The 27,740-nt window shown below is 38.2% G+C and overlaps 1 protein-coding gene across 1 annotated transcript; it reads right to left on the reverse strand.

The window, feature by feature from the left end:
- Positions 1-272: 272 nt before the first annotated feature.
- gng7 (guanine nucleotide binding protein (G protein), gamma 7) lies at positions 273-27,233 on the reverse strand. The gene is made up of 4 exons (XM_079612652.1): positions 26,801-27,233; positions 23,457-23,518; positions 4,148-4,269; positions 273-3,265 (listed from the first exon to the last, which is right to left on the reverse strand). Exons 3-4 carry the CDS (start codon positions 4,226-4,228, stop codon positions 3,140-3,142), a joined length of 207 nt encoding a protein of 68 aa, XP_079468778.1. The 5' UTR covers positions 4,229-4,269; positions 23,457-23,518; positions 26,801-27,233; the 3' UTR covers positions 273-3,139.
- Between the last annotated feature and the right edge of the window lie 507 nt (positions 27,234-27,740).

Genomic DNA, 27,740 nt, shown 5'->3' on the forward strand with positions numbered 1-27,740 from the left:
AGGTGGATGGATAGATAGATATCTGGGGCATGTTTGGGAAACCTTTTTGAAAACAATCATTACTTTTGCAAATTAATATGGTCATTTCAGGATTAATACAAATGGGACAAAACTAATTTGAACAACATATTTCATAAATAAATAAAAAAGTTAATCTGTTTGAATAAGTTGTACCTTACCACACTAAGGTCAGATAATCATTTGTGTGACACCATTTGCTTAGAACAAATCAGCCAAGCATGTTTAATAAACAGATCCGCATCAATGCAGTGTAACATTTTGTCTTTATTTTATTTCATCTACTTTTTCCGATATCATCATTTTTAAACAGCAATATCCACAAAATATTAACATTGTGCAAGAAAACATGATTTATGGCACATCCGAGAAGAACAATTACAAAAAATAGATATATTTCTTCATAATCAAGGCAGAAAGATACATATGCATACACAGGAAAAAAAACACAAAGTAATGGGACAGGCTGAGATTGAAATCTACTGGCTAAGGACTCAGCTACAGATATTACCCACACAAAGCCTAAATCTCACCTCTCATGGTCATGAAAGAGCTCGATGGTGTGTGAAGTCGAACAACGTTAGGGGACGAGGAATTGAGGTTAAGGTATCACGGCCTTCTCAGCACCTTAAGTGTTCTCGCTGCGCGCAACGCTCACTTGTCCTAGCGCTCGCAAACAGCGGGTCTCGCAGCGTAGCAAGACGTTTTCTCAGCTAAATGATTGCGGGTCTTATTAAACCTAAGTGCGGGGAGTTGTTAACGCTATACTTTGGAGCACAGTGCATCCCGACACTGGGACAAGAGGGTGGAGAACTCAATTCTAACAAGCTAACTTAGCTTAGCTGACTTTCACAGTGTTTGCTCCAGTGTAATACCATCAAATGTGGTACAGCGAGTTTTGGTGGCTGGTCAAAAAAACGTCACACTTTTACAGCACATTTGAGCACTTCGTACTTGGCCTACTCTTCCTTTGCAATAACATGGTTAGCAATGAAAAGTCAGGGACTTTCTAATGTAACACTTGAAGTGATTCTATTATAATCATTCATTATACGGATACAGTGCTTTTTCTCCTGAAGTACCCATCTCTCTCTCTCAAGTTATTTTGAAATGCAAAAAGCCACTACACTGCTCCGTTTAGGATTGACAGGAAGTGATGTCGCTGGAGCAGCTCTGTCCACTGAGCAATTCTGTTGTTCGCTGACCTGCTGGATGACACATAGCATCTCGTGACCTTCCCACGCCTTAGTCATTCTTAATACAGGAGCGGATGATAGCATCCCGTGGACCGCAGGGAGCACAAACCCCCTCTGTCCCACAACGAGACCCTTTTTCCTACACTGTGTTGTTATTTTCCGGCATACGAAGCTGGACAGTGGGGGAATTCTGTTTTTAGCACTCATCTGAATACTGTGAGTGACTGTTTGGGGATCATGTCACATGCAAAAGCGTCACTCTCAGTGGCCCAAAGACTCTCAGATGCCTGCGTGCATCATGTGCTGAGTGCACAATTAGAGTTGTGGGTTGACCTTGCCACTCATCTTTTGCATGTGACTGCTCAGGCCGAGCCAAACACAACCGCCTGTTGCATAACGCTGAACATCTTGCCCTTTAGATAGACTCTGCAACACGGTACACCTCATGAAACGAGCCTCGAACAAAGCCTTAAGCACCTTGTGTGGGCATTGTGTCAACAATCTGTTCCACATTCCCTCACAAGGGAGCAGGTGACCCATTTACTATCACATGTACAAGTCCATCAAATCCTTCGCTCGTGTCTTTTGCCTCGCCTGAAAGAGGACTAACTCAATGGTTAAATATGAATGATGGAAGAAACGGAAATATTACACAAAGATTACAAAAAGATAAAACATCCACACAAAAAAAAAGAAAGAAAGAATGAGCTTTAGTTATCAAACACTGTACAGTTTCATACTCCATGACCAGATTCCATGTTTCCATAGAAAGAAGAAATTGGAACAAACAAATCCAAACAGCTATTCTCAAAGTTAACACCTCTGAAGATATCCAAAAGAAAGTTTATACATTTTTTTTTTCCTTCTGTATGGATTTTACAATCAAGTTTGGTTTCAGAGAAAAACAAAAATGGCCTTTGCAGGGGCTTTAAAATTACTACATTTTATGAGGCATTTCCAAGCCTCTGCTATTAGGATTGTAAAAATGTATTATTATTTGACACCAAATTTTGGCCTTCAGCTTTCAATAAATTTGACCACCGCAAATTTTGCTAAATTTTTTTGTATATCACATTAATATTTCAAATAACAGGGCTCAATATTGATGCAGACCTCCACTTTAGGAGGGGACTGGGAAGGATTAGTATTAGGTAAATATATTTTCTCCATTATATAAAATCATTCCTTTATAACTTAGTGTTTGAGAATTCTGAAATATAGTATAAACATTACAAAAAAACCAAAGCATTAAGCCTAATGAGTTTTAATCAATAAAAAAAAGAAACTACAGCTCACAAACGGACTGAGAAAAAAAAAAAAAAAGTAAAAATATTGGCAACTCTGGTTAATGTCTTGAATCCCTTTGTAAAACATGAAATGTGCTGTTTTGATAAAGGTAAGCATACCTGGATTCAATTTTGGCCATACAAATCTAAAATGAACCTTTAGCTTGCAGATTCGACGTAACAATGCAGGGTTAATACGAATCAACCGTTTACCACAGTGTGACTGGGCTAGCCAGCTAGTCAGTCAGCATAACCATGACTGTCTTCCTCTACTCTCCTCCATCACCTATGGTAACAAGGTCAGCCGCTGCACTGAAAAACATGCTGGAGTATCTCTCAGTCTCCGAGTAATCTTTTAAAACAGTTTAGAAATTCCAAATCTGCCACCTCCAGTTAAGTGCGTCTATATGCATGAATGTAAACAGGCGTGCTGTGCAGATTCATTCATCTAGATTCACTCAACGCCGGGCTACATGACGCTAGGTAATACAGATATTGCCCCTTTTTGTTTTTACCGAGAGTGTGGCGTTTATTTTCTGGAGAATACCAGGTAAAAATAAGTGTTAGACTGAATTGCCCATTGACTGGGGATGGGCATCGGTTAAAGTGGGACTGGGACAGCTGGGCTAGACAGAGTAGCTATAGAATGATGCAAGGCTTCTTGTCTTTGAAAGGATTCTCTGAGGTGGGAACCCCCACCAGCAGAGGGTCACTGCGGGCATGTTGCTCACAGTAACTCATGAGGTCTGCAGCAGCCTTAGAAACCTAAGAGAGAGAGAGAGGAAGAGAAATCATCCAAATCTGAGTGCAAGTCTTTCTTCCAATTAAATTTTTTGTCACTTTTACTTTGAAAAGAATAGAAAAATGACTGGAAATTAAGGGGAGGATTTCTTGTAATTTTACCAGGAAAAAACTGCAGTAAATACCTGTTACCATATACAGTGAAAAGTTGTCAATGGTTTAATATCTCATATGTCAAATGTATGGTTTAAGGAAGTATCGCCATATCATTAATGGAGAAAAACAGTAAAAGGACACTCCTGAGAGTCCCTGCATGACTATTTTTATCATCAGTAATGAACATTATGTTTTTTTGTGTTGCATTTTTTGCATTACCTGGTGTCATATTTGTCAACACCCTTGTGGAATGTTGTATTTGTGTGTATGAGTCTGTGCATGTCTTATGAGAGTATTGCTCATGTGTTATGGACAGGCTACTTATGATAAACTCTGATTTATCATGTTGCTTTCTATTGTGTCACCTGTATTATTATGGTGGTAATCAGTAAATTTTAATATAAAAAGCATATTTCGGTAAGGTGATAGTTATATTACCCTTATATACCACTTCATGAAATACAGTTATAAGCTGTAAAAAAACAGGCATCCCGTAATATCAAATACATTGTCACAGCATTTTATATGATGAATTTCTGGCAACCACAGGTGCTCTCTTATACCGTCCATTTAACAAGATATTTTTTTTACAATGTAGTATTCAAACAGTATTTCTCATTTGCGTACCACAGTTCAAGGTAGTAGCCACTATATCACACCTCCAATGCATCAATAAAAAGCAAAATAGCTATTGCTATTGGTTGAATGCAAACATGTTTCAGTTTCACCGAATAATGAAACCTTGTGTACCTTAATACGTTCGAAGCCTGCCTCGATCCTCAGCTGCTCCACCAACTTCCTGGCCTGGGCTATGTTATTACTCGTCGACATTCTCTGCCATCGGTTATCGTGCCGAGTAAAATGAGAAAATTCTACAAGAAAACAAAGATGAAACAATATTCAAATGGAAGAAGCATTCAAAGCACATACAGTATGACCTACATGTATATGTATCTATGTAATAAATGAGATAAATTTATCTTTGAGGTGCTTTCAAACTCACTACATACTTTTAGAAGACATTAACAAAAACTAAAAATAGTAGCATGCAGGGACAGCAGGGAGTACAAATAAAAGTGTAATAATTAAAGGGATAGCTCACCCAGAATTAAAAATGGTCATCATTTACTCACCCTTGTTGTTCCAAACTATAATGTATTTTGCAGAACACAAAAGAGGATGTCATCATATGTTTTTTTTTTCTGTCCATACAATGAAAGTCAATGGGGTCCAATGTTGTTTTGAACCACACTGACTTTCATTATATGGGTGAGTAAACAGAATTTTTATTTTTGGGTGAACCATCCCCTTGAAGTTACAATCATATCTTATAACTTGAGAAAGTCAAGCCTCTAGAATAGTTCACCTATATAAATATACATGTAAATCAAGATATTTGTCGGACAGCTCCGACCACACGACTCCCTAGAAACAATAGTCCAGACCACCCAGTTCAGAGGCCCATCAATCAGACTAACAGTACAACTGAAAACAGGTGCAGCTGTCCTCTGAGGCCAAGCACACCAGCTTATCTTCTCCCTCCTAATTTTAGGACCAAACGTTCGGAAAACGAAATGCGTGAGGAAAGATGAACGCACACCCTTAAAATAAAAAGGCATTTACATCATGATTTTTCAACTGTTTCTCAATGGGATCCAAAACAACATTGGACCCCATTGACTTCTACTGTATGGAGAGAGGATCTTATTTTGTGTTCCACAGATGAAAGAAAGTCATACAGGTTTGGAACAACATGAGGGTGACTGAATGATCCCTATCCTTCTAAAGCATAAACTGTTTCTCATGTCATGCGATTTGCTAAATACAAGCCTTTCATATACAGCTACATCCTCCAAAAGGTCATTTTAAGAACCACTTAGCAACATCGAGTACATTTTAGTATCAGCACACCCACAGAGAGGTGACTATCAAAGTAACCGCAGAAACAGAGGAAACTCTGGAGGCAGTGAAAGGTTTGGTTCTTTCTGGAGACAAACACACTCCTTATACGACCCCCTCCCTTAGCTCCACGCACGAGCTCCCAAACCAGCGCAGCACCCCTGGCATTCCAGGACGTTCCTAGAAGGGGCCGTAGTTCTAAACACATGTTGCTTAGTGCCTGGGCTTTGTCTTCTCACAGCAAACACAGTCTCTTTCACGGCTCCGTGTGCTGCATTCCAGGAAATATGCACAGCGGCCCTGCATATGTAATTGCAGCACTCTAGAATACATTGGTATATTCATTCAAACATACAGGACTCATAAAGGACGATGTCTCCCTTCACTATTTTTTTTCCAACCACATCTTCCTTTTTAAAAAAGAAAACCCTCACAGGAAAACTGCTAAAAAGGCACAAGCTTTGGATACACAGAGCCATAGTGTGTACCAAGTAGGCTCCATGCAGGCTGCTGGGATTGAATCTTATCTACTGAGAAGTTTTACATTGACAAAAGCAAAAAAAAATAGCTTCAGTATGGATATAAATACGAATGTTGCAACTAAATACTTGGTTATTTGATTTTAACATGCAACTACAAAATGTGCTAGAAATTATGAATCTACACAGATGCATCCATTATACTTTCACATTATGTATGGTATGCATGTTTATATTTTCAGCTTTTATTAAGCTACAGCTGGTTTTTGAGTCAATGTAGTCTTCATCTAACTGTCCAAGTATACATGACACAATGCGTAATCAAATATTTGAAGGATGAATTGCATGTCCGATGTGCAATCGCATTGCATCTAGATCTGTTAGTCTGACTTCACAAAAAACTGCTGCGATTTCAGTTGGACTACCCTTATGAAAATGAAATGTGCTTAATTGTATTTAATGTGCACTTGTAGTGTTCTTCAAAGTATACATTTCTAAAATGGCATATAATCTAGTATTAATGAAATAAATACCACTTAAGGGTCCTTAAAGAGAGTACACTTTCAGGACTGATTATTACCACAACTTTTTTACTTTTAGTCAATTAAAAAAAATTCTAAACGTAATTCTAAAAGTATATTTCCACAATAAGTACTCTTTTTAAATGTATGCTAAAGTGTAGCCTACTTCTTTTTCATAAAGGGTTGCCAATGTGTGGTCACAGACTTGCATTTATTGGCATTTTACAACACACTTACTCTACAAAAAGTGGGTTAAATCAAAGAGGTTTAGACCGTGTCACAAGGCACCACTGAGTGTGCTGAACTCCCTATGGATCTTTATTTTCTCCTCAGAGTCAGTCACCTTATCCATGACTTAAACACACACACACTGCCCATTCTCTCTCTCTCTCTGAGCTGAAATTAGACTCACGTGCAATCAAACTATGCTCTTTCACATAACTGTGGAGAGTCTCCAAAACAGGCGTCTCTTTCTCCACTCTGTGGAATCAGTGAGGAAGAGGAGGAAGGGGCACTGGAAAACTGCAACCCACCCTCGAGTCCCTATGCTCCATTTTCAGCCACATTGAGGTGATGCATATTCAACAATGATTAAAAATGCATTCAGTGAATAGATACGTTTTAATTAATTGAAATTATTTAACTAACACTGAACAACACTTTTACATCATTTATTAATCTAGGTAAATGTTCATTTCTATATGTACACTAATGCATTTTTAAATTCCTCGTTTATTGTTCATGATACCTAACGCATTAGCTAATGTTAAGTTATGGTCTGTTATGGTTACAGACCATACCAAAAAAAAATGATGCATGCTTCTAACCCATTTGAAATGTCCCTGAAGCATCTAAAAAGCAAAAAGCACTGATAAATCAAGGATGCAGCAAACAAGTGAGAATCTGAAGTATGCATCATTCTGTTTGGTCACAGACGTTTTTCTTGAGTTCAAAGTGAGGTGGCAGTTCCCGCCAGCTTTCCAATCAAGCGGCAGTATTAAATCAAAAAGCCCTTGCCTCTAACGGACACCTGGTGGCAACGTGCCGGCTCTCTCAGTAATCTCACCAGGCTCCAGATGCTTCCTACATTCCCGCTCTTTGAGTGCTCGGCGGGAATACCGTATGACTGTTCTAAACAAGGAGAGTGAGGGAGGAAAAGAGGGGGGAGAGAGAAGAAAAAAGAGAGTGTTCTGGCCGTCAACAAAACCTGACCAACGGCCCTTCGAGCCTGGCAGGGAAAGATGCCTCATACCAACAACCAAAAGAAAACTTGAGCCTGGGTTATTATTCAGGCTACTGGAATTTGTGCCTGCTCATTACTTAAGCATGTGCAAATAATAGCTGCTCCATCATTGCTAATACCAGTTTATGCAGTACTTAAACACGGATTTATAATAATATTTAAAATAGTTTAGAACAAAAATGCAGTCAAATTCATCATCTTTTCAATGAGCAGCAGTAAACACTTTGGCCATTCGTGAACTAATATATATATATATATATATATGAATGATTAAGTCAAGAGATCCTTTTGAAATCAGAAAATCACAAATCTGTGTAGTACAGGGCGAGTCATCAATGAGTTTGGTCAGTTTCCTGTCAACACTTGCAAACTGACCAACATGGTCAGAAAAGTAGGCTAACCACCAACTAGCAGTCAATGTTGATGAAAATATTTGCACAAAAAATATTTTAAAAAGTTTTGCACATCCCTATTATACATAAGCCAAACTAGCAGCATCAAAACCCTGCTGTATATGTATATATATATATATATATATATATATATATATATATATATATATATATATACAGTGCTATGCATAAGTTTAGACACCCATGCTAAAGTTGACTAAAAAGAGGAATAAAAAATCATCTTTTGGAAATTGAACTTAATGCCTTAATTTAAAAAAATAGGAAAAATCCAACCTTTAAGGACACCAATTTTCTTTGTGAATGAATAATGTATCGTAAATAAATAAATGTTCTTCCTTAAAATACAGGGTGCATAAGTTTGGACACCCCTATGTTAAATTCCCATAGAGGCAGGCAGATTTTTATTTTTAAAGGCCAGTTACTATATGGATCCACGATACTCTGCATCCTGATAAAGTTCCCTTGGCCTCTGGAATTAAAATATCCCCACATCATCACATAACCTTCACCACACCTGGAGATTGGCATGGAGTACTTTTCATAAGATCATCTCTCAATGCAAATCAAACCAGCTGTTAGGCTAACTGAAATAAAACCATGCCAATCTCCAGGTATGGTGAAGGGTATGTGATGATGTGGGGCTATTTTAATTCCAGAGGCCAAGGGAACTTTATCAGGATGCAGAGTATCCTGGATCCATGAAGTAACTGGCCTTTAAAAATAAAAATCTGCCTGCCTCTATGGGAATTTAACATAGGGGTGTCTAAACTTATGCACCCTGTATTTTAAGGAAGAACATTTATTTATTTACGATACATTATTCATTCACAAAGAAAATTGGTGTCCTTAAAGGTTGGATTTTTCTTATTTTTTTAAATTAAGGCATTAAGTTCAATTTCCAAAAGATGATTTTTTATTCCTCTTTTTAGTCAACTTTAGCATGGGTGTCTAAACTTATGCATAGCACTGTATATATATATATATATATATATATATATATATATATATATATATATATATATATATATATATATATATATATAGATTGCCACAACCAGACAAAGACATCAGCAGGTTTATTAGGCTGCTGTCACTTTAAGAGCTCCACAGATCCAATATACTGTTACACGTGCATATTATTTCTCAACTGTTCACGTTCATGTAAGGCTGACTGTTTAGGAGAATAATCACCTATACGGGCATTTTTACATGACTTTGTGTGAATATGTTTATTCAAGTGCAAGAAGGAGAGAACTAAAAAAAAAAAACTAAAAAAAACAAAGAGAACTCAATTCAGCATTTGCGCTCTGTCTGAGAGGCGGCTTTTTTCTGTGCGTGCTTCGGATGTCTGTTGCACACACAAAACTTCTCACACTGCGCACGGGTATTGAATCGAGTTCTCTTTCATGTAATTTTGCGCTTGAATATTTAAACTGGAAAGGCTTAAAAACACGAGCAAATGACAAACTTTCGTGACGATGCAGCACTGGCCAGATCGGGCAAGTGACAGTTCTTTCAAATGGCGAGCGGTGTATACTCGGGAGAGTATAAACCTACTAATAACATTTATTATTTACGTAATTCTGTTTGGTGACAATAGTGGAGTGAAAATGACACTATATTTTATGCACACTGTATAAGAGCAGGGAGTTCATGGCAAGTTCACAATGTAGCAGTGCTAAACAATTGACTGTTGCCTTCCACACCCTTCCCTGAATCTGACAGCCTCAGTCAGCTGCTGCAAAGCTTCTTACAAGAATCAGAAACCGAAAACACATACAGCTTGATCAGCTGCCAACAGAAATGCCAGAAGTGTTTTCCTCAGCTTACAGGACTTTCCAGCATAGCAGCACGCTTGAAGGGGAGGGAAATGAGGGGCAAGGAAGGAAAACGAGAGGAAATGAATGGGATTTCTCATCTCCCAGCTGAGATCAAGTGGGAGAGTGTTTGCTCACGTCAGCATGTCTGTGCACAGAGGGGTCACAGAACATTCGTGCGCTTGTGCCTGTGTGTCTGGGTGTGACCAGTGGGGACGGATCTGTGGAGAGACACCGAGACAGACAGACTCATGACCAGGCAGACAGAAAAATAGACAGAGGTACAAATGACTGAAGTGGGTGGAAATTGTTTGGACAGGTTTATACAACGTGTTCCCTGCAGAACAATTACTGATACAGTTCTGGCAGACACGTGGGGCGTGCAAAAATACAAAGACCTGATACTGTAAAAATGAGCATTATGGAACTGTTCTCAGTGACCTTATGATTATAAAATGTTTCCAAGCATTGATATAATGAGCTTACAAATGAATTGTAAGGATGACTATGTTGAATTCTTGAGGTCAGGGACCGGTGTCTCCAACACCCCACTGAAATGTTTGATCAGACAGGTGGAGCTGGCATTGCCGGTGTGTGCATCACTCCGTGGTACCTACACCACCCTGTTCAAAACTTGTTTAACAAAAAGGCGAACAAAGGAGAGATTTGAAAATGCTCAAGTCAAAATTAAAAGCTCAAGTCAAACCACTTTATGATAATAACTTTAAATGGTCATACAGTGAAAAAATGGTTGCTAAGGAATTTCTTAAGCATTTGTTTAAACGTTCAGAGGAATTGTAGGAATGCGGTCCGATGGAATTTGTGTTGAACGTTACAAGAAGCTATAGTGACCACAAATTCAGTTTTCACAACACATGTAAGCCATTAATACTCTTAATGGGATACTAATGCAACATGCAATAGTGAACATACTTTTAAACAGGGGTCTTCGAACTTTTTAGGTCCATTGGTGTATAGAGAGATGGAGCAAAAGTATAGTGTTGCATTTTTAGCTTGGTCTTTTTCTTTTAGCTTGGTCTCTTATGCTCACCAGGGCTGCATTTATTTGATCCATAATAAGGTTAAACAGAAATATTGTGAATCATTGATGCAATTTAAAACCAAAGTTTTCTAATATAATACAAATATATATTTCAAGTAATTTATTCCTGTGATAGCAAAGCTGAATATTCAGCATCATTACTCCAGTCTTCAGTGTCACAATGATCCTTCAGAAATCATTCTAATATGCTGATTTGATGCTCAAGAAACATTTCTTACTTTTTTGATGAACAGAAAGTTCAGGTTTCATCATCATATCATAAGAACAGCAGTTATTTTAAATTTATTTGAAGTATTTATTTATAAGAAGATTTACATTGTCATCAGTGTCAGCCTTATCATTTTGCAGATACCTGGATTAAAACCATTTGGAAAATTCTCTTAGATCAGCAGAAATAGAATGAAAATAGACAATAAAAGAGAGCAAGGCCATATGTATGCAAAACTAACTAGCTAACCAATGCAATATGCTTAATTTTTTTAGACTTAAATCAGAAAGTGAACTTGTATGCAAAAACATCCAAACCAACAGCTTCTGTCATATTGCACAGTGAAAGGTTCACCCTACCAATGACAGATACTGAAAACAAATGCAAGGTTGAATATGCACAACGCCTCATGTCTGGAAAAACAGGCAGTTAATGCCAGAAAAGCACAGAAACATGTTTCTCTAGTGCCTTGGGAGGAGGCCCCTATTTTGACAACTCGCCAAAGTGAGGTTGAGGTTAACACTGTGAGCAGGAGGAAAAAGTAACGATAATCTTGCCCCTACAAAACCTGGAATGAAGGTGACAGGAGGATGAGGTCAGAAAGTGCATCTAGTCAAAACACAAAAAGCGTGTGTGGGAGAGCCATGTCCTCTCTGCATCTACTTCATAGGTGGCATTTTTTTTCCAGTCATGGATGGAAAGAAACTGAAGCATAAACACATTACCTGCAATGACGAAATATTAGGTTGCACCAAAACCGGATCTAGAAACTTGAGAAACTCTACGTGACTCAGGAAGGTGCATGAGTTGATAAACATCTGCAGTGGAACCAAAAAAAAAACACTTCCTATTCTGAGAATTGGGTATTTACAAGATGGCACAAAATCATAACAGCCTTTTCATGATTCACTGACCTCCAGGAGAATGTTAAGTGGTCTGATCCTTTGTGATTGAGTGACTCTAGAAGCGGGAGATTTGGTTTACTCACAGGGTCACTCGTGCAAACATGTGGTTCTAGCATGATGTGTGTGCACATTGGACACAAACAAGGCCTTTGAGGTTGGAATCAGAGCCAGGTGCATAGTAATTAACCATTGTAATCAGACAGTAAACAAGCATACAGGGCAGAACAGAGAAAGTGACTAACCGGCCTCTTTCACAACAACAGACTTCCTCCCCCGGTCCGCTTCCTTATAAGGGCAAAGGAAACTGAATAGACGGAAATGGGGAACTCCTAGGGGTGCAACGCCGCTTACAGTAAGTATGATTGGCTCTTATCTGGGGGATTCTGAGTCGATGTGTCCATTACCAAATATAGCGTTCTGTCTGTTTTCCAGCTCCTTGAAGTGAGCAGCCGTTTACACTGGAAAGTCTGCAACATGTTGAGCAAATATGACACATGTATCATTTTGAGCTGTGGATAAGGATGACGCGTGGAAGAAATATTAGCCGTGTCTTTTAGAGCTGTTCCAGTACGGAGACATTGTGTTTGGACTGAAAGAGACTTAGATGGGACAGCGTGGTTAGGTCTGTCCTTGTGGGAATGTACATGCATGGAGGTTGGGAGATATTTGAGATGACGCGAGACATTTCTGGTCAAGGCAGCCTGTGACGCATGCAAGAGCACTGAGAACGCCTTTCCTCTTTTACTCTTTTCTGCTAAAACTACAGTTGGGAACACCGATAACTTAAAAGTCACCATGAAATCAAAATGGAAAATTCTTATTTTTTATGGAATATTGCAGTGTTTAGCATAATTAAACTGTGCACATTTTTTTTTTATTCATGAGCCCTATCAATCTTTTAACAAAAACATCAACTTCACTTTCCCTTCAAAATCTCTTCATGAGCACGGGACAATAATCCCTCCCCTCCAGCAGCATTTTGACGGTTACCAAGCAACACGATTACGTGCCAGCTGCAGCTTGATGACGCAAGCGTACCGTGGTTCGGATACAAATTGTATAATGTGAACACGGTCCATCGTGGGCAGGGGGAGCAATCGAACTCGGGTTCGGAACAGTCAATCGAACCAAGTGTGAAAGCGCCCTAAGATGCCATTTCACTCGGATAACCCGGAAGAAATGATGATCGCAATATCCGGTTCATGCTGACTTCAAAGGAATGACATCAACCCATCACTCAAATGTAAATAGGACACATATTTTGCTTTAGTCTACGCTACTTAGTGGAATAAATTAGCAATGCACGACGGTATTAACGTTTTGTCAGATGCTGGTAAGCCAAAAACGTTTTAAACGATTTTATGTTAATTTACACATCACAACATTTTTTATGTACAGTATGAAAATGCATAAAGCTGCACAATTCTGGATAAATTGAGAATCATGATTTTTTTTTTTTTCAAATAAATAAAAGAAAAGAAAAAGCTAATTAAAATATATTTTTTAAGTATGCACAATGAAATTTATGTCCAATAACTACCTGGAATCGTCCTAATCCCATTACATCGCCCTTGTGCAGATCACCGTATAATTTATGACTATACAAACTACAAGAAAGGCCAGTTTCATCTTTAATCCAGAGTATTGCATTATTTCTGGGAAACCCTCCCTCTTTCTCTTTAATGATATTATAACTCCAGGAAGTGACCGTGCTGTTCTGCAGTGCCACAGAGCTTGTCTATCTCTCCAAACACAACACTAGATGACCTCTGTGATGACCTCTGTGACATCTCACAAGTGCCAAAGTTCTGCTGACACCCTCCCCCGCTGACCGCTGCACTGCTTTACTTGAATCTGCTCTCCATGACGCACATTACACGCATCTCCCACGAGCTCTATGTATACAAACAAGCGACACATTAGCATGGTTCAACACACGGTTCAGCTAATGTTCTCCATTCCTTCTTCAAATATAAATACAGACCTCTTCAATGACTATGGCATGGTCATAGACAACAAACTAATAAACTCTTAGTGCTTTATTGCAGCTTGACCCACGAGTTGCAATGAAAAGCTGCAATGAAGCCACTCAAGGAAAGCATTCTCCTATTGTAAACATGCATAGGTGATTTGTGATTTTTAAGCACATATGATGACTTGGTTATGATTACATAATTTACAAGCAGTTCAGGATAATTTAATGCCAGGAGAACCCACAAACTACAACTGAACAGACAAATGGAGGGTCTAAAGATAAAAAAAATGTAAGATTAAAGTTTATTATACAGGGATGTGTATCGATAATAAAAAATAACTAATAAACCCCATGGTTTTATGTACACCAGTGATGTTATTGTTAATTTCCCCGTCATTGACGGAATTTTCTATCATTTATGACACAACGCTTACCCGCCATTGACTAAATATTTAGGCAATCCACGTTTTCACTGCTATACAGTAGGGGGCGATATTACGCATCTTCTGAAAGAGTACAGAATCTCTGGATCAAAACACAGGCGAAGAAGAAGCAGAAACAAGCGATCAAAGCATTGCTTACGCACATGTAAGCTAGCGCAATCATTAAACAGCATATAAATCAAAACTGTTTTGATCATCGTTCTGAATTAGCTCCGGAAGAAGTCTATAAGAAAAACAAGATTCTCAACTTTTTGTTCACATTCAAGTGTTGATAAAAAAAACAATGCATAAATGTGTGTTTGTTTTTTTGTTTTAATTAATAAATACTATAATAGTATATAAATAATACTAAAGTAACACTGATGTGCACAGACTATGCAAATATATCTACACATTGAATGCTAAAATTATTGTACAATCAACATAAAGGAAGAATAATTTCCATAATATTTGTTTAATGGTAGCGATTTCTTTTAAATGCTAGCGATGCTTATGGCGACTCCAGTTTAACAAATCACAACAAAAATAGCGGTGCAAGCAATTTTTTATTAAGTGAGCAGAGAGTTCGTTGTTTTTGTACCTTTCGAAAAGCACCCATCTCACGCATGTGTACATAGACCAACAAATAGCACAGTTCCCATTCCAGAGTAACTGATTTATCTGTCATGTAGTCGAGTACAAGTCACAAAATGATTAAAATGCCTAAGCTTAGGTAGAACAAGTCATTATTGTACGACAGACGTTTCCTAACTGAAGCACATGGAATCAATTGCGCATGACTTGTAATGGAGACAAATCTTGATAATTACTACGGCAGGAATGGAGGCAGCTTTAATAAAGTGACCATTCACTAATGTCACACAGTTTTATAAATGGTGACCAGGGGGGGGAGAGAGAGAGAAAATGAGACGGAATGTTTAGAGTCGGTCTAGGGTCGCTCTCTGCGTCTGTCGCTACCTAAAACAGCAGGGCATTAGGGAGATATACGGCAGGCCGTTTCACACCTCTGTCGTGAAACTGCGTAAAGCAGTCGGTTCACATGCATTGGCAGAGGATTTCTGGCCTGGTCCCCATCGGACTCCCGCTGAGAAGGGCTGTTGCAGATATCAGCTGCACAGGTGTCAAACCTCACTCCTGCTTTCCCAAACAAGCCACCCTCAGTGCAAAGGGTGTAACTGACTTCTCTATCCAAACAGGCGGGTGCATGTGGTAGAGAACAGGGAACCAGGACTGTTTACATGCAAAGGACCTAAGTGGAAAGGCTGCTAGGTTGATCCCATTAGATATGTTATCAGGACAGGTGACTAGGTGTGAAGTGTTTTTGTTGTTGAAGGCAGTCAGAAAAAAAAAACGCTTCAAGTAAATGTTTAAAAAAAAGTCAATACACATTTTATCGTGTATGGAACGCATTTCCTTGACCTGAAGCATGTAAACAAATGACAAACCGTCTTTGAGCCGCTTCCTTTATTGCAGAACTACCTGTAAAGGCCTGGTCAAGTGCAAACAATGCTGGTTTTTTTTTCTTCTCAAATGACCTATTGTACTTTCTCTTGCATTTTGCATTGATCAAACTAGGGCTGCACAATTAACTATATAAATGACAATGATAAAAGTGATCATGAAAAAAGCAATGAGATAATGCAGAAATAAATTAAATTATAGCATCGTCATTTTTTTATATAAAGGATTCTTTAAATTTAAATTGAAATATATGAATAATAAATTAAATGTAATACTAAATTACTAGTAAATTATTAAATGTATTGCTAAAATATTTTAATTAAATACAAAATTATTATAAATTATTAAAATGTATCACTCCACACTCTAATTTGAATTAAAATAATGCATTAATGCAATAAAAAACATGCCATCAAGAAGAGAAAAAAATATATATCAATCATGCTCAGATCAAACTGAAACCCATGAAAACAGTTTTTTCCTGAGCATTGATGTATGAGTGCTAAACCTTTGGCCCTGGTTTGCAGGACAGGACTCAGTGTTGGGAAGCCACACCTCTTCCCTCAAATCTTCCACATGTACAGAGTGTGGAAAGGTCCTTAAAGGGGTCATGACATGAGAAACCAAATTTGCCTTGATCTTTTGGTATATAAGAGGTCTTTGTACCATTAAAACGTCCTGCAAGTTTCATAGCTTAAGACGTCCTCCCCATTATAAACGAATAATTTATTTAATCAAGCTCTAAATACAGCTCGTTCTGGATCCATGGTAAGAAGTGACGTCACGGTACGAAGTGACGTACCAGCGTTTGCATACGACCGCCTCCAGAACAAGACAACTACGCTCATTTCGTATCGTTGTCGCGCCCGCGCGCTGCGCGCCTCACAAGTGTTCAGTCGACTGACAGCGAGTGGGTCTGTGTACAGGGAAATTACGACGCCGCAGATGTGCTGTTCCTGGCTGTGGACAAACAACATCTTTGAATACGCTGCAGAAAGATCCAGTCGTCAGGGGAAAATGGATGCACTTTATTTTTTGCGGACGTCCCAGTCACGGCAGTGTTAATGTAAGTGTTTGCTCTATACATTATAAGGATGACTGTTTTGAGAAAAAATCCCAATATGATGCTGGCTTTGCTAGAAAACTGTTGCTCAAAGATAAGTCCGTGCCGACTTTTCTGGGCTCAAAACGACGTGGCAAACTTAACGATACTTTTTATCACTGGCTAATATAAACACATTTGTATAAGAGAATCTTGAAAATATGTCGCCTGTCTAGTACGTTAGGCCTACATGTGATAGAAAATTAAAAATGTTGCCTTTATCAATGCTGCATCTTCAAATATGGCCTGTGCATGCATTTTTGTCCGTGGCACACCCTATCATGTCATTGAAATTAGTTAAATAATGTTAAACTGTTAGCAAATTAAGCTATAGGATAATTAGGCAACAATAATCCGTTTTCAAGTGTCTCGGGTTACAATTTTTTTATTAATTCAAAATAGTTTCACTTTCCATGTGGACACGGGCTGATCCAGTCTTCGTTGTTGTGGTGATCGTTCATTTTCCTCTGATTCCGGCTCAAACATAATAAGGTTTTATCATTGCAAGAGCCATCGCTTCGCATGCATCACCCGCTACTAAACAGTTGTGCCGAATCCGCAAATGTTCTGGCTGGGGGCGTTAATAATTGATGCATAGGCACTGACGTTAGCCAATCATAACAGTGGGCGTTAACACTGAACTCTTAAAGGGGAAACACCCCCAAAACAGACTGTTTGACTCAGAGGATGAGAAACAGGGTGGGAAAAGGTCATAAATCACTACATTTTAAAAGTTTTTTGTAAAAAAATCTATAGTAATACTATAATTACACCTAAGGGAACATAATAATAAAATAAAAAAAACCATGTCATGACCCCTTTAAATTAGGTCAGTCACGCTCTGGGAGCTTAACCTACTTGCTTAAGTACGAGAGGAAAACTGGATTTATCACCTCACCAGCATATCTGCCCAGCCTTTAAAGGTGCTGAAAAGGAGTATGATTAGTAATTTCATATAAGAGAGCCACACAAGAGAGTTTGTTGTTTCAAGTGTTTGGCCGTGGGACTGAAAAGTGTGTTGGTGGCAAAACACCCAGGTGTCAGCTGCAGCACCCCGTACCCGTGACTGTGCTCTGGTGGGGAGAGTGCGCACTCAGCCAGGATTCCCTCGTCTAGTCAAAGGAAGGGTCAACTTGTGTCAGGCTTGGGTCAAAGTTGAGTCTCGTATGCCCAGTGGTCACGGGTTAGTCACCGCAATTCCTCCCGCTGCATAACTAGCCTGGGCACACCTGTGAAATTTTTAAACGTCTCAAATGTGAGAAAAGTTTGCATGTCTGTTAACTATTCATAAGGGCATCTATGATAACTTTTAACCTCAATTACAAATTCACAACTGATTTTAACCGGCTGAGGAAATTTCCCTGAAAGACACTGCAAGAGTAACCTGAGCTTTGCTGTCAGAGGTTCATCTGTGCTGGACAGATAGAAACTATCATACTACTTACTGTACATACTGTTTACTGTACATACTGTTTACTGTACATACTGTTTACTGTACATACTGTATCCTGCTTTTTGTATGAAATAGCACGTGAAACCGTATCCAACAAATAATTTATTATAAAAATACAATAAATTATAATATGTATTACTTGTTATTTTAATGTAGAGAATAAGAATAAATAAAACAATATAAATGTATATTATATACATTTTAATATCATATAATAGCCTAAATTAATTTAAAAGTATTAATTACATATAATTATTAATAACACTAAAAAATAATAAAAAATTTATCCAAATGTCTGAACTCAATGTACCCTGATCCAATAATGAGAACGAAAACATATATTAATAAATAAATAACAGCTGGCATCACTTTCACTTTGCTACACTAGCAGTGGAAGTTCGAGCCAAGCACATTGCATTGTGGGATACAGTAATGTATGGGTTGTATGCACATTTTGGCATGTGTTGTATAATCCAGGCATTCTATGCATACAGTAAACATAATGCAGAACGAGTTACCGTATATGATCGCATGCAATTTTGAACATTCCCCATTCACATGAACAGTGAAACACCAACAAACACCCTGTGTTCCTATATTTGGATATCAGCTGACTTGCGCATTATACAGCTGGCTTGCACGGAAAGGTAACAGATAGCAACATGAATGCTTATGAACTTTGAGTTCAATGATGCTGCAGAATCCTTACATAAAGGATTACAAAGCAGGACAGACAGTAGCTTTAAGTTAGTACACCAGACAAGACATTTAAAACACTGATATGCTATCAAATCAGAACATGGAGAGAATAATAGGATAAAAACAGTTTGTTATGTTTCTACTGTAATAATCAACTTTGAACATATAATGGACATCCTGGACAATTCTCTTCTGTGTGCAAACCAAATCAAACAAAAACTAACAACTGGCTAAGCTTTAGTTTTACAAAGAAAGAATGAGTAAACTTCCAGTAAGAGGAACGCTACAAATGAGAGCGGCATTCCTGCAGCACTTCAGTAGTTCATTGGAACTTAAACTATTCAAACTATGCGTCTTTCCTCTAACCAGAAGTGTAGCACAGACGTGGATGAAACCATCCATGCAAATGAATTTTTGCAATGCAAACAGAGCCAGGGGCAAGTTATGACAGGAAACATTCAATTATTCGCTGGAACACTTTATCGAAACACTAGCATACTGCTACTACACATTCATGCGTTTAACTATTCCAACAATAAATGCTTTAAGATAATAATTAATATAACACTTAGGCCTAAATAAGATAATGCACAATGTTTTTATTATAATTTTATGAAGCTTATTTTTTGAATAGTGTTGGCTCTGTGGCGAATCCCATTATGCTCCTACAAAGCATCTGCTAAATGCAGAAATGTGACTAAAAAGTAATAATGTTATAGAAGGTAATGTTATAATAGTCTTACTGTTAATAATGCAACTATGAGATCCCTGCAAATGTGCATAGCAACGTGTTTTGCCTACTAAAGCAGCATTAAATAAAACACCATATAGGAGGAGGAGGAGTGATGGAGGCGGTAGTGCGCGTGTAGTCTGCGATGCATGAGCTGGAGTGGGCCGCACGTGTAGGTGAGAGTGGGAGACTGATCTATATGCTAGGGAGTATGTGAGCGCAGTGTGAGAGGCAGGAGGAGGGAGTGCATCAGCAACCGTTACTCACATTCCCCTTTCAACGACAAAAATGAAAGCGAGCACAGGGCAGCAGGAATGCGGCCAACTGTCGAGCTGAATAGGGATTACTAAACGCAGAGGAGATCGTGAAGAGGCAGTGGTGAACATAACAACGGACTCTTAATGCTACAGAGTCCAAATCACACATATTAGTCACTATTTTTGGATGAGCTGCTTGGATAAGATGCTTGCATCTCCAGCATTTTGCATGCCACTCTTTGTCTTAGATGCAAACCTATTATACAGCACACTATGAAACCTGCTACATAATCCTGCCATGTGAGGCCGCTTCAGGGATGTGATATAAGCCGTTACAAGATGAGTGAAATCCCAAGAGATCCACAAACGACTCTTTATGCAACAATTACCGGCACATGGCATGTCCCCGAGGAATATGAAATGATGTGCATGTCAGTTAGTCAAAGGTTTTCATCCACTGGAAACGGGGAGGGAAAAAGCTGAGGTGCTGACTCATATTTTGAAAGCCCACTACATAAATAGCACAGTCATCATGACCCAGCACTTTTTGAACTGTTTCTCTCGCCAAGCCTTTCATAACACGCTCAGCTCTTTCACAACACAGACAGAGTAAAGGACTTAAGTGTGGGCTATTCACCACACGTCCATCTGTTGAATAACAACCTTGCAAAACATTACAAAATCTATCACAGGTTCTAGCTATTTTCAGCACTGCCCTTTCTCACATTTTGAGCATTCTGAAAAGCTAGAATTGAATTTACTGCATGTATTATATCGCATGATATCTGGAGAGTTGCTATGTTCCATATGGAATTATTCAATAGCTCATTGTTTAGTCTGTAAGTCAGTGCAAGAAATGCATGACTTGAGCCTGACCGACAGTCTATCAGTCCCCTGACAGGCGTCTAGTCACCGGATGGCAAAAACAGAAATGACCACAGTCCCTACAGTATATTTCCTGTCTGCCTCAAAAAATCATCTCTAGAAAAAACCAGACACCGTGTTTGTGTAAAATTCAGACTGAAGGTGTTTTCCCTGAAGCATGTTTTTTTCCAAACGGGACCCCATACTTTCCCCCCACAGTCTATGAGTCAGTCAGCTGACGCAAGATAGCAGGAATCTGGTCAGGGGTTTTGTCCCGTCTAGACAGAGCAGGACAAACTAGAGATGGAATCACAGTGGGAAACAAAAGCAGAGCCTCTGCAGTGAAGTCCTATACTGCCACTCTGTGGTGTAGTATATATGTGCCACTCTTTATCTGTGACTACTAAACTCTGTGGATGGTATTTATAGAATATTAGCATATTTCAAAAAACATTTTAGCTAACTGTGAATTTACAACTGCAAATTTACTGTAAAGATTTTCAAGATATTAGGACCAAATTGTACAGTACAGGTCAAAAGTTTGGAAACATGCCTATTTTTTATGTTTTTATTTTCTTATGCTCATCAAGCCTGCATTTATTTGATCAAAATACAGAAAGAACAGTAATATTGTGAAATATTATTACAATTTAAAATAACGGTTTTCTATTTTAAAATAGATTATGCAAAAGCTGAATTTTCATCAGCCATTACTCCAGTCTTCATTATCACATTATCCATCAGAAATCCTTCATTTGCTTATTTATTATCAATGTTGGAAACAGTTGTGCTGCTTAATTCTTTTTTTATAACCCGTGATATTTTTTCAGGATTCTTTGATGAAGAAAAAGTTTTTTATTTTTTTAAAGAACAGCATTTATTTAAAATAGAAATCTTTTGTAACAATATACACTACGATTCAACAATTTGGGGTCAGTCATTTTTCTTTTTTTGAAAGAAATGCTTTTATTCACCAAGGATGAGTTAAATTGATAAAAAGTGATAGTAAAGATTTATATTGTTAGAAAAGATTTCTAATTTAAATTAAAATGGCAGAAGGCTTACATATCGCAGCCCATAGATACAGCCGCTAGTGAGGCATCTATGTACATATCTATGGACCCTTTTCACAGACTGTAGTGATGCGTTTTAACTGTCATCATCATCGTACATCAGCATACATTTAATGTAGTCTCTCATTCACCGCTATACTGTTTACCCAACTATGACGACTTCTACAAACATTTTATAAACTCTTCACAAGTTCTCAGCTGGTCAAAATACCATCTTATGTGGACTCTGCACATACAAGAAGCACATTTAGCCCAGCACACAGCATGGTTTTGGATGTTTGGTCAGTTCTGTCTCAAAATAGGCAATACGTCATAAAAGCCGACCAATCAGGTTGTGACCGTATCCCTATGCCTTTAGGTTCGGTGATAAAAATGGTAGTCTGAACGCTAGGCGGACCAGGACTAAAAGGGGTTTTTTTTGGTCCAAACCAAACAAACCAAGCCACCGAACTACAAGTGTCACACTCATGGAGAAGAATCAAGTATGCAAAATGTGAATTGTTTCTAAGTCTATTTTAGAAAAAACGACCTATTATAGTGGTTTGTTTTATCATGGTCTATTCCATTATTCCAAAGAAAACAGGTGACTGGTAATCATTAATGTGCATGATAGCAATAAAATAATTCTGAGGCATTTACACGACACCAAAACTTTTTAAGCATTCTGGCTGTTCATTTACACGACAAGGGCATTTTGGGGGCCTGAAAAAAGCAAACTTTTGAAAAAGGTTTCAAAGTGCAAGTTTTTGAAAACGATTATCATCTCTGTGTAAACTACAAAATGCTGCGTAGTTTTTCTTAAACAAGTGACATCGCCATCTACTGGCCTGGCATGAATAATACAACATTTGTAGTCTTTTTTGTGGATCGATGTGAATGGGGATCATTTTGACAAGAGTGTTGTCTTTACGCGAAAAACGTTTCTGTTTATAGTACATCATTGTCGTGTAAACGTCCCCTGATTCTACAAACAAAAACTTGTAGCTATACATACAAAAAAATGCAGTTGAAGTATGGTTAACATGGTCAAAATTATTGTAGCTCTCCTTTCATTGTTTGATTATTATTTTTTTTAATCATTCATACATAACCAAATTCCTATCTTTTATCAAAAGTGCAAACAACATGTCAATGACAAGCAATATGCAATTTACAAGCATGTACACATGAACTGTCTATATATCAGCACTGAACCACAATGAGGCCTCATCTATCTCTATTATCAAAACTGAACTGTGGACTGGGTGGTTGCTATGGACACAGCTCATTGTCGGCTGCAGAGAGTATATGCATGAATCAGTTAAATATTGTTACATTGACACCCCCATGTGGTCAAACTGCATCAGATTACCTGTATGCCAATATATAAAATTCCCTGTCAACTAAGTACAAACATAACCTGTATCTGCATTCTTAGTTAGATCAGTATAACTTTTATTTGGAATTTGTATTACCTGGATGATGGAGTGGCTGTAGACCAAAGCTGGCTCAGGTACTTGCTGGTAAGTTAGCTTGTCTAGAAAACACAAACACAATACACATGTCATTTATTGGAACTAGAAAATAACATATTATTTACCCATTTGAGCATCTATTTGAGTGGTCCCTCCCTACATAATCTTACTCCATATTAACATTTGATCTGTGAATAAAAAGTAGGTATTGCTACAACTGACATATTGCAATTAAAAAGTGAGATATAATAAGGAACAAAAAAGTTTTTTTTTTAAAAGCACATCACAAACAACACATCAACACGTACACACAACCATAGCGAAATAAAAATAATAATAATAATATCATAATTCATAAACTATTAATATGTTAAAAAAATATATATTTTGATTCACTAGAGGGCAGTGTCCTGATACAAGGCCACTAATATACTTTATATAATACAGATTAGGTCAGAATTAGCAGAATTATTGAAATTTTAATCTGCTTTTAGTAGCTATGCAGAATTAATCTGCCCCACCACCGTCTGTAAGGTTTTGTTTTTATCCCTCTCTAATCATGACACAGAAACATGCTCAGACAGGCTTTATCTAAGCAAGTGTAAACATACTGTAAATTCTACCCTTATTTTCACATGGACTACTGACTGTGAACTGGTACACCTTGGCTTACACCGTATCATAATTGTGAAAACCTTTACTTTATAATCCTCTTGTTCTTTACAACTATTAATGCCAATTAAAGTTTGAATATCATTGACTTCAATTAGATCACTATGGCCAAAAATAAATAAACCCTATTTCACACTAAAAAGCATATACTAGTCTAAGGGACTTTTGTATTAATAGTTAAACATTTCACAATAAATCAATCCTATGAATATGCAATACTGCATTAAAAATAAAATAACCCAACATATTTATAGTCCAATCATAACTGGCCGCACTTTCATCATACAGTTTCAAAGTTGTACATGAGATGGTGAAATAATGTGTGTTCCAGCTATAACCATTATTCATGTTGTCAAAACAAATATTTCCAACCAGGCAAACCAGAGAGAGATGTGAAGCGGCAAAATCAAAACCTATGAATTATTAATCTCATCTCATTCAGTGGAGCTCTGAGTATGATCCTAGCCAAGCAAAACAAAGTGGCTGGACCAGTTGATAAACCTACTGCATTTCACTAACCATCTGTTACTGTACACAGAAAATGTATCTACTGTCTAAAAGAAATGTATGTTTTAACCAGGGTTCCTGTGGAATAAGTGAGTGAGCCGGTTCTGTAATTAGTGCACAGTAGCAGGTCCAGCTGTAATTATATTCATGTCCCTGGAAGACTTCATACTGGGAAAATATAGGTCGCGTCAAGCCATCTGATTAGCTTGAGCTAATTGATTTTAAAGACTTTGTATGTTTGGTAATACAATCAATATATACACTACACAATTGTTTTCTGATAATGTGTATATACTGTATATATTTAGACATACACATACAGTACATACACACATTCTGCCCATCATCAGAAACTTTATCAATCAAATAACCGTTCTTTTACAAAGCATGAGATCCGAATGAAAACAAAAACCAATACGGGTGCCTTTATATTATTATGTTTTGTACACATACAAAGGAGGGGGAGGTGGTACTTGCAGCTGCACTTAGACAATGTGACATATAACCGCCCTGAAATACATTTAGCATCTGTCAGGAGAGTATACAGCATTAGATGCATTGATAAGACATGGCAGACTGGACTTTGTAGTGAATCTAACCAGGCCAAGTGCACTGTGTACTAGCAGACTGTGAATTCTGTGGCTCAGTAAGGTAATATTGCCAAAATCGTGATAATGGCTCACCATGAGGTCATTTTCTATAATAGGCAAACAGGAGCGATACATCAGCTCTGCAAATGTAATACATTCCATTGACCAGAGCAAATCAAACACTTAATCTGTTGAATCTACTTGCCCTTTCAGTTTGGGGGGAACCTAGTTACTTAAACCAGAGGTTTCCCTATAAAGGAGAACTGTGACAACAAAAATAACATTTCTTGACACGCAGCACAAAATGAACATTCGAACAGTTGAGAAGTGTTGAAATAATATTTTTCATTAGGTACAAGCTCAAACTTATACAATGTATGATCATATTTATGTGTATAGTTTACGCATCTTTAATAAACCAATCAAATAAAATGCTTTATATTATATTGTATAATTAGAGATGCTTCTCTGACCACTGCCTATAAATTATTCATTATCTTTAAGTTATCTAAATGTGATTAAACATGACTAGTAATGACCATAACCACCATGTAACTAAATCATATTTGTCATATGCACATATATTGTAATAGACTTGGCAGAGGAGGATGGGCTCCCCCAGCTGAGTCTGGTTCTTCTCAAGGTCCAACCTCCCCGTTCACCTAAACATCTTATGGAGTTTTTTGTTCCTTTGCCACAGTGGGTTCACTAGATGATATTCTGTACAGCTACTATGAACGAGATGTTTGGTGAAAAGTGCTATAGAAAGAAAACGCACATGCCAATTCAATTATGCACAACCTTATAAGTGAACTACAGCATGAAAATAAGGAAAAGCAGGCCTGTGGAGCTGCTACTGGTGCTGCTCGGCTGTTTCTGGGTTTTTATGTAAAGTCCAAAACAGTATAACTGCATTCAGCCAGTATTTGATCAGGACATCGTCACATTAAATCAGCCCAAAACGATGCAGAAGTGCAGGCAGTTGCATATCTGCCATAACGCACAGCATTTTGCTCCAGAGCTCTGTTGCTGTTGGTAGGCCTTGCTCACACTGATGGAAAGACAATGCGGGCATTTTGACAAACGGTACACAATGTACGCCTCCTTGCCTATAGCTCTGAAGACTCCTTCAAACAATGTAATGTACAAACCTATAATGACCCGGCGCTGCAAATATCTGCCACAGAATTAGAGAATATGTAAGGCGTAAAGGTGTTGACAGGAGGCGCAGGAAAGCTTCTTCTCGCCTGTTAAGCTTTAGTTTGAGCCAGAGCGCAAAGATTGATTCACACAAACACCCAAATGTCAATCTTGCCCTCGCGTTTTTTAAAGCAGACATATAAAATGCACAGTCTTCTAAATATTATTGATGCGAAGCCCACTCCCCACCGGACAACGCTCAGAAAATTCAAGCGGTTTCGGATTCGTGACACCGGTGGAGTGGAGCACCGCGCGCCCTGCCTTTAACGCAAACGCGTTGAAAAACACAGGCGTTTAGGCAAAGCAAACGGATGCTCGATTACAAACCTGAAGGAAGGAAGCGAGGAAGAAAATAAGAGCTTGTTGTATACTCACCTCGTCTACAGTGATTGTGGAGGTAATTTAAAGGGCCAGGTTCGCGCAGATTGTTACCCCCCCCTTCCAAACAAACACCACCCCCTCCGTGCACCAGTGTCCACCCAGTCAGTCCCCCCACCACCGGTGACAGCGTTCTCGCACACAAACTTGCTTTTCTCTCCTGGGAAAAACCTGAGTCCGTTCTGAGTCAAATAAGGCGGCTCTTCGTTAAAATCGAAAACCAATCAGTTTCGCCAGATCTGCCCTCTCCACCCTCATCGGGTGCCTACGGGTTTGGTTGCGTCCGTCGGTGCACTGTTCACTGCTCGATGGGATTTTTTTGGGGGGGGGTTGAGCTGCCGAGCGGTTTAAGAAGTACACTTTAAGCCGCGGTTCATCGACCCAGTCTTCATTAGCCTAAACATTTGGGCGCACCGAACTCGATCCCGTCTTCCACCGCAGTATGCAGTAACGCATACTGGCCCAAGAGGGCGCTAGTGTACAAACTCTGTTCACACATGGAAGAAGAACGACGAAATATACTGTATATTTCATCTTCTTGTTAAATATTTATTAACATTTACCCAGATTATTGTATTTTCTGCTTGCGGACTATTTTTTTTATTATTTACTTGTCTTTAACAATGATCAAAATATGCAAGTCCTTTATCTTTATCTTTGATATTTTATTTATTTTTACTGGTTATAGCATACTCATGTTTTCCCCCCTTTTCTTTCCTTCGTGTGTTGTAGTTGCCACTTTCATTGTTGTTCTAAAAAAACAAACAAATAACATGTATTCCTTAAAACAACTAACTGTGGTCTGTTGTTATAGTAGCCTATAGGCTACTTGTTTTTAAAAACGTTTTTCAAATACTAGGGAGTAATCCAATTGTTGCTAGTATTCTTTTTTATTATTTCACTAGTAAGCCTTCCAAAATGATAGCATCTGTTAGCT

The sequence above is a fragment of the Phoxinus phoxinus genome (genome assembly GCF_949152265.1).
Source record: "Phoxinus phoxinus genome assembly, chromosome: 5".
NCBI lineage: Eukaryota > Metazoa > Chordata > Actinopteri > Cypriniformes > Leuciscidae > Phoxinus > Phoxinus phoxinus.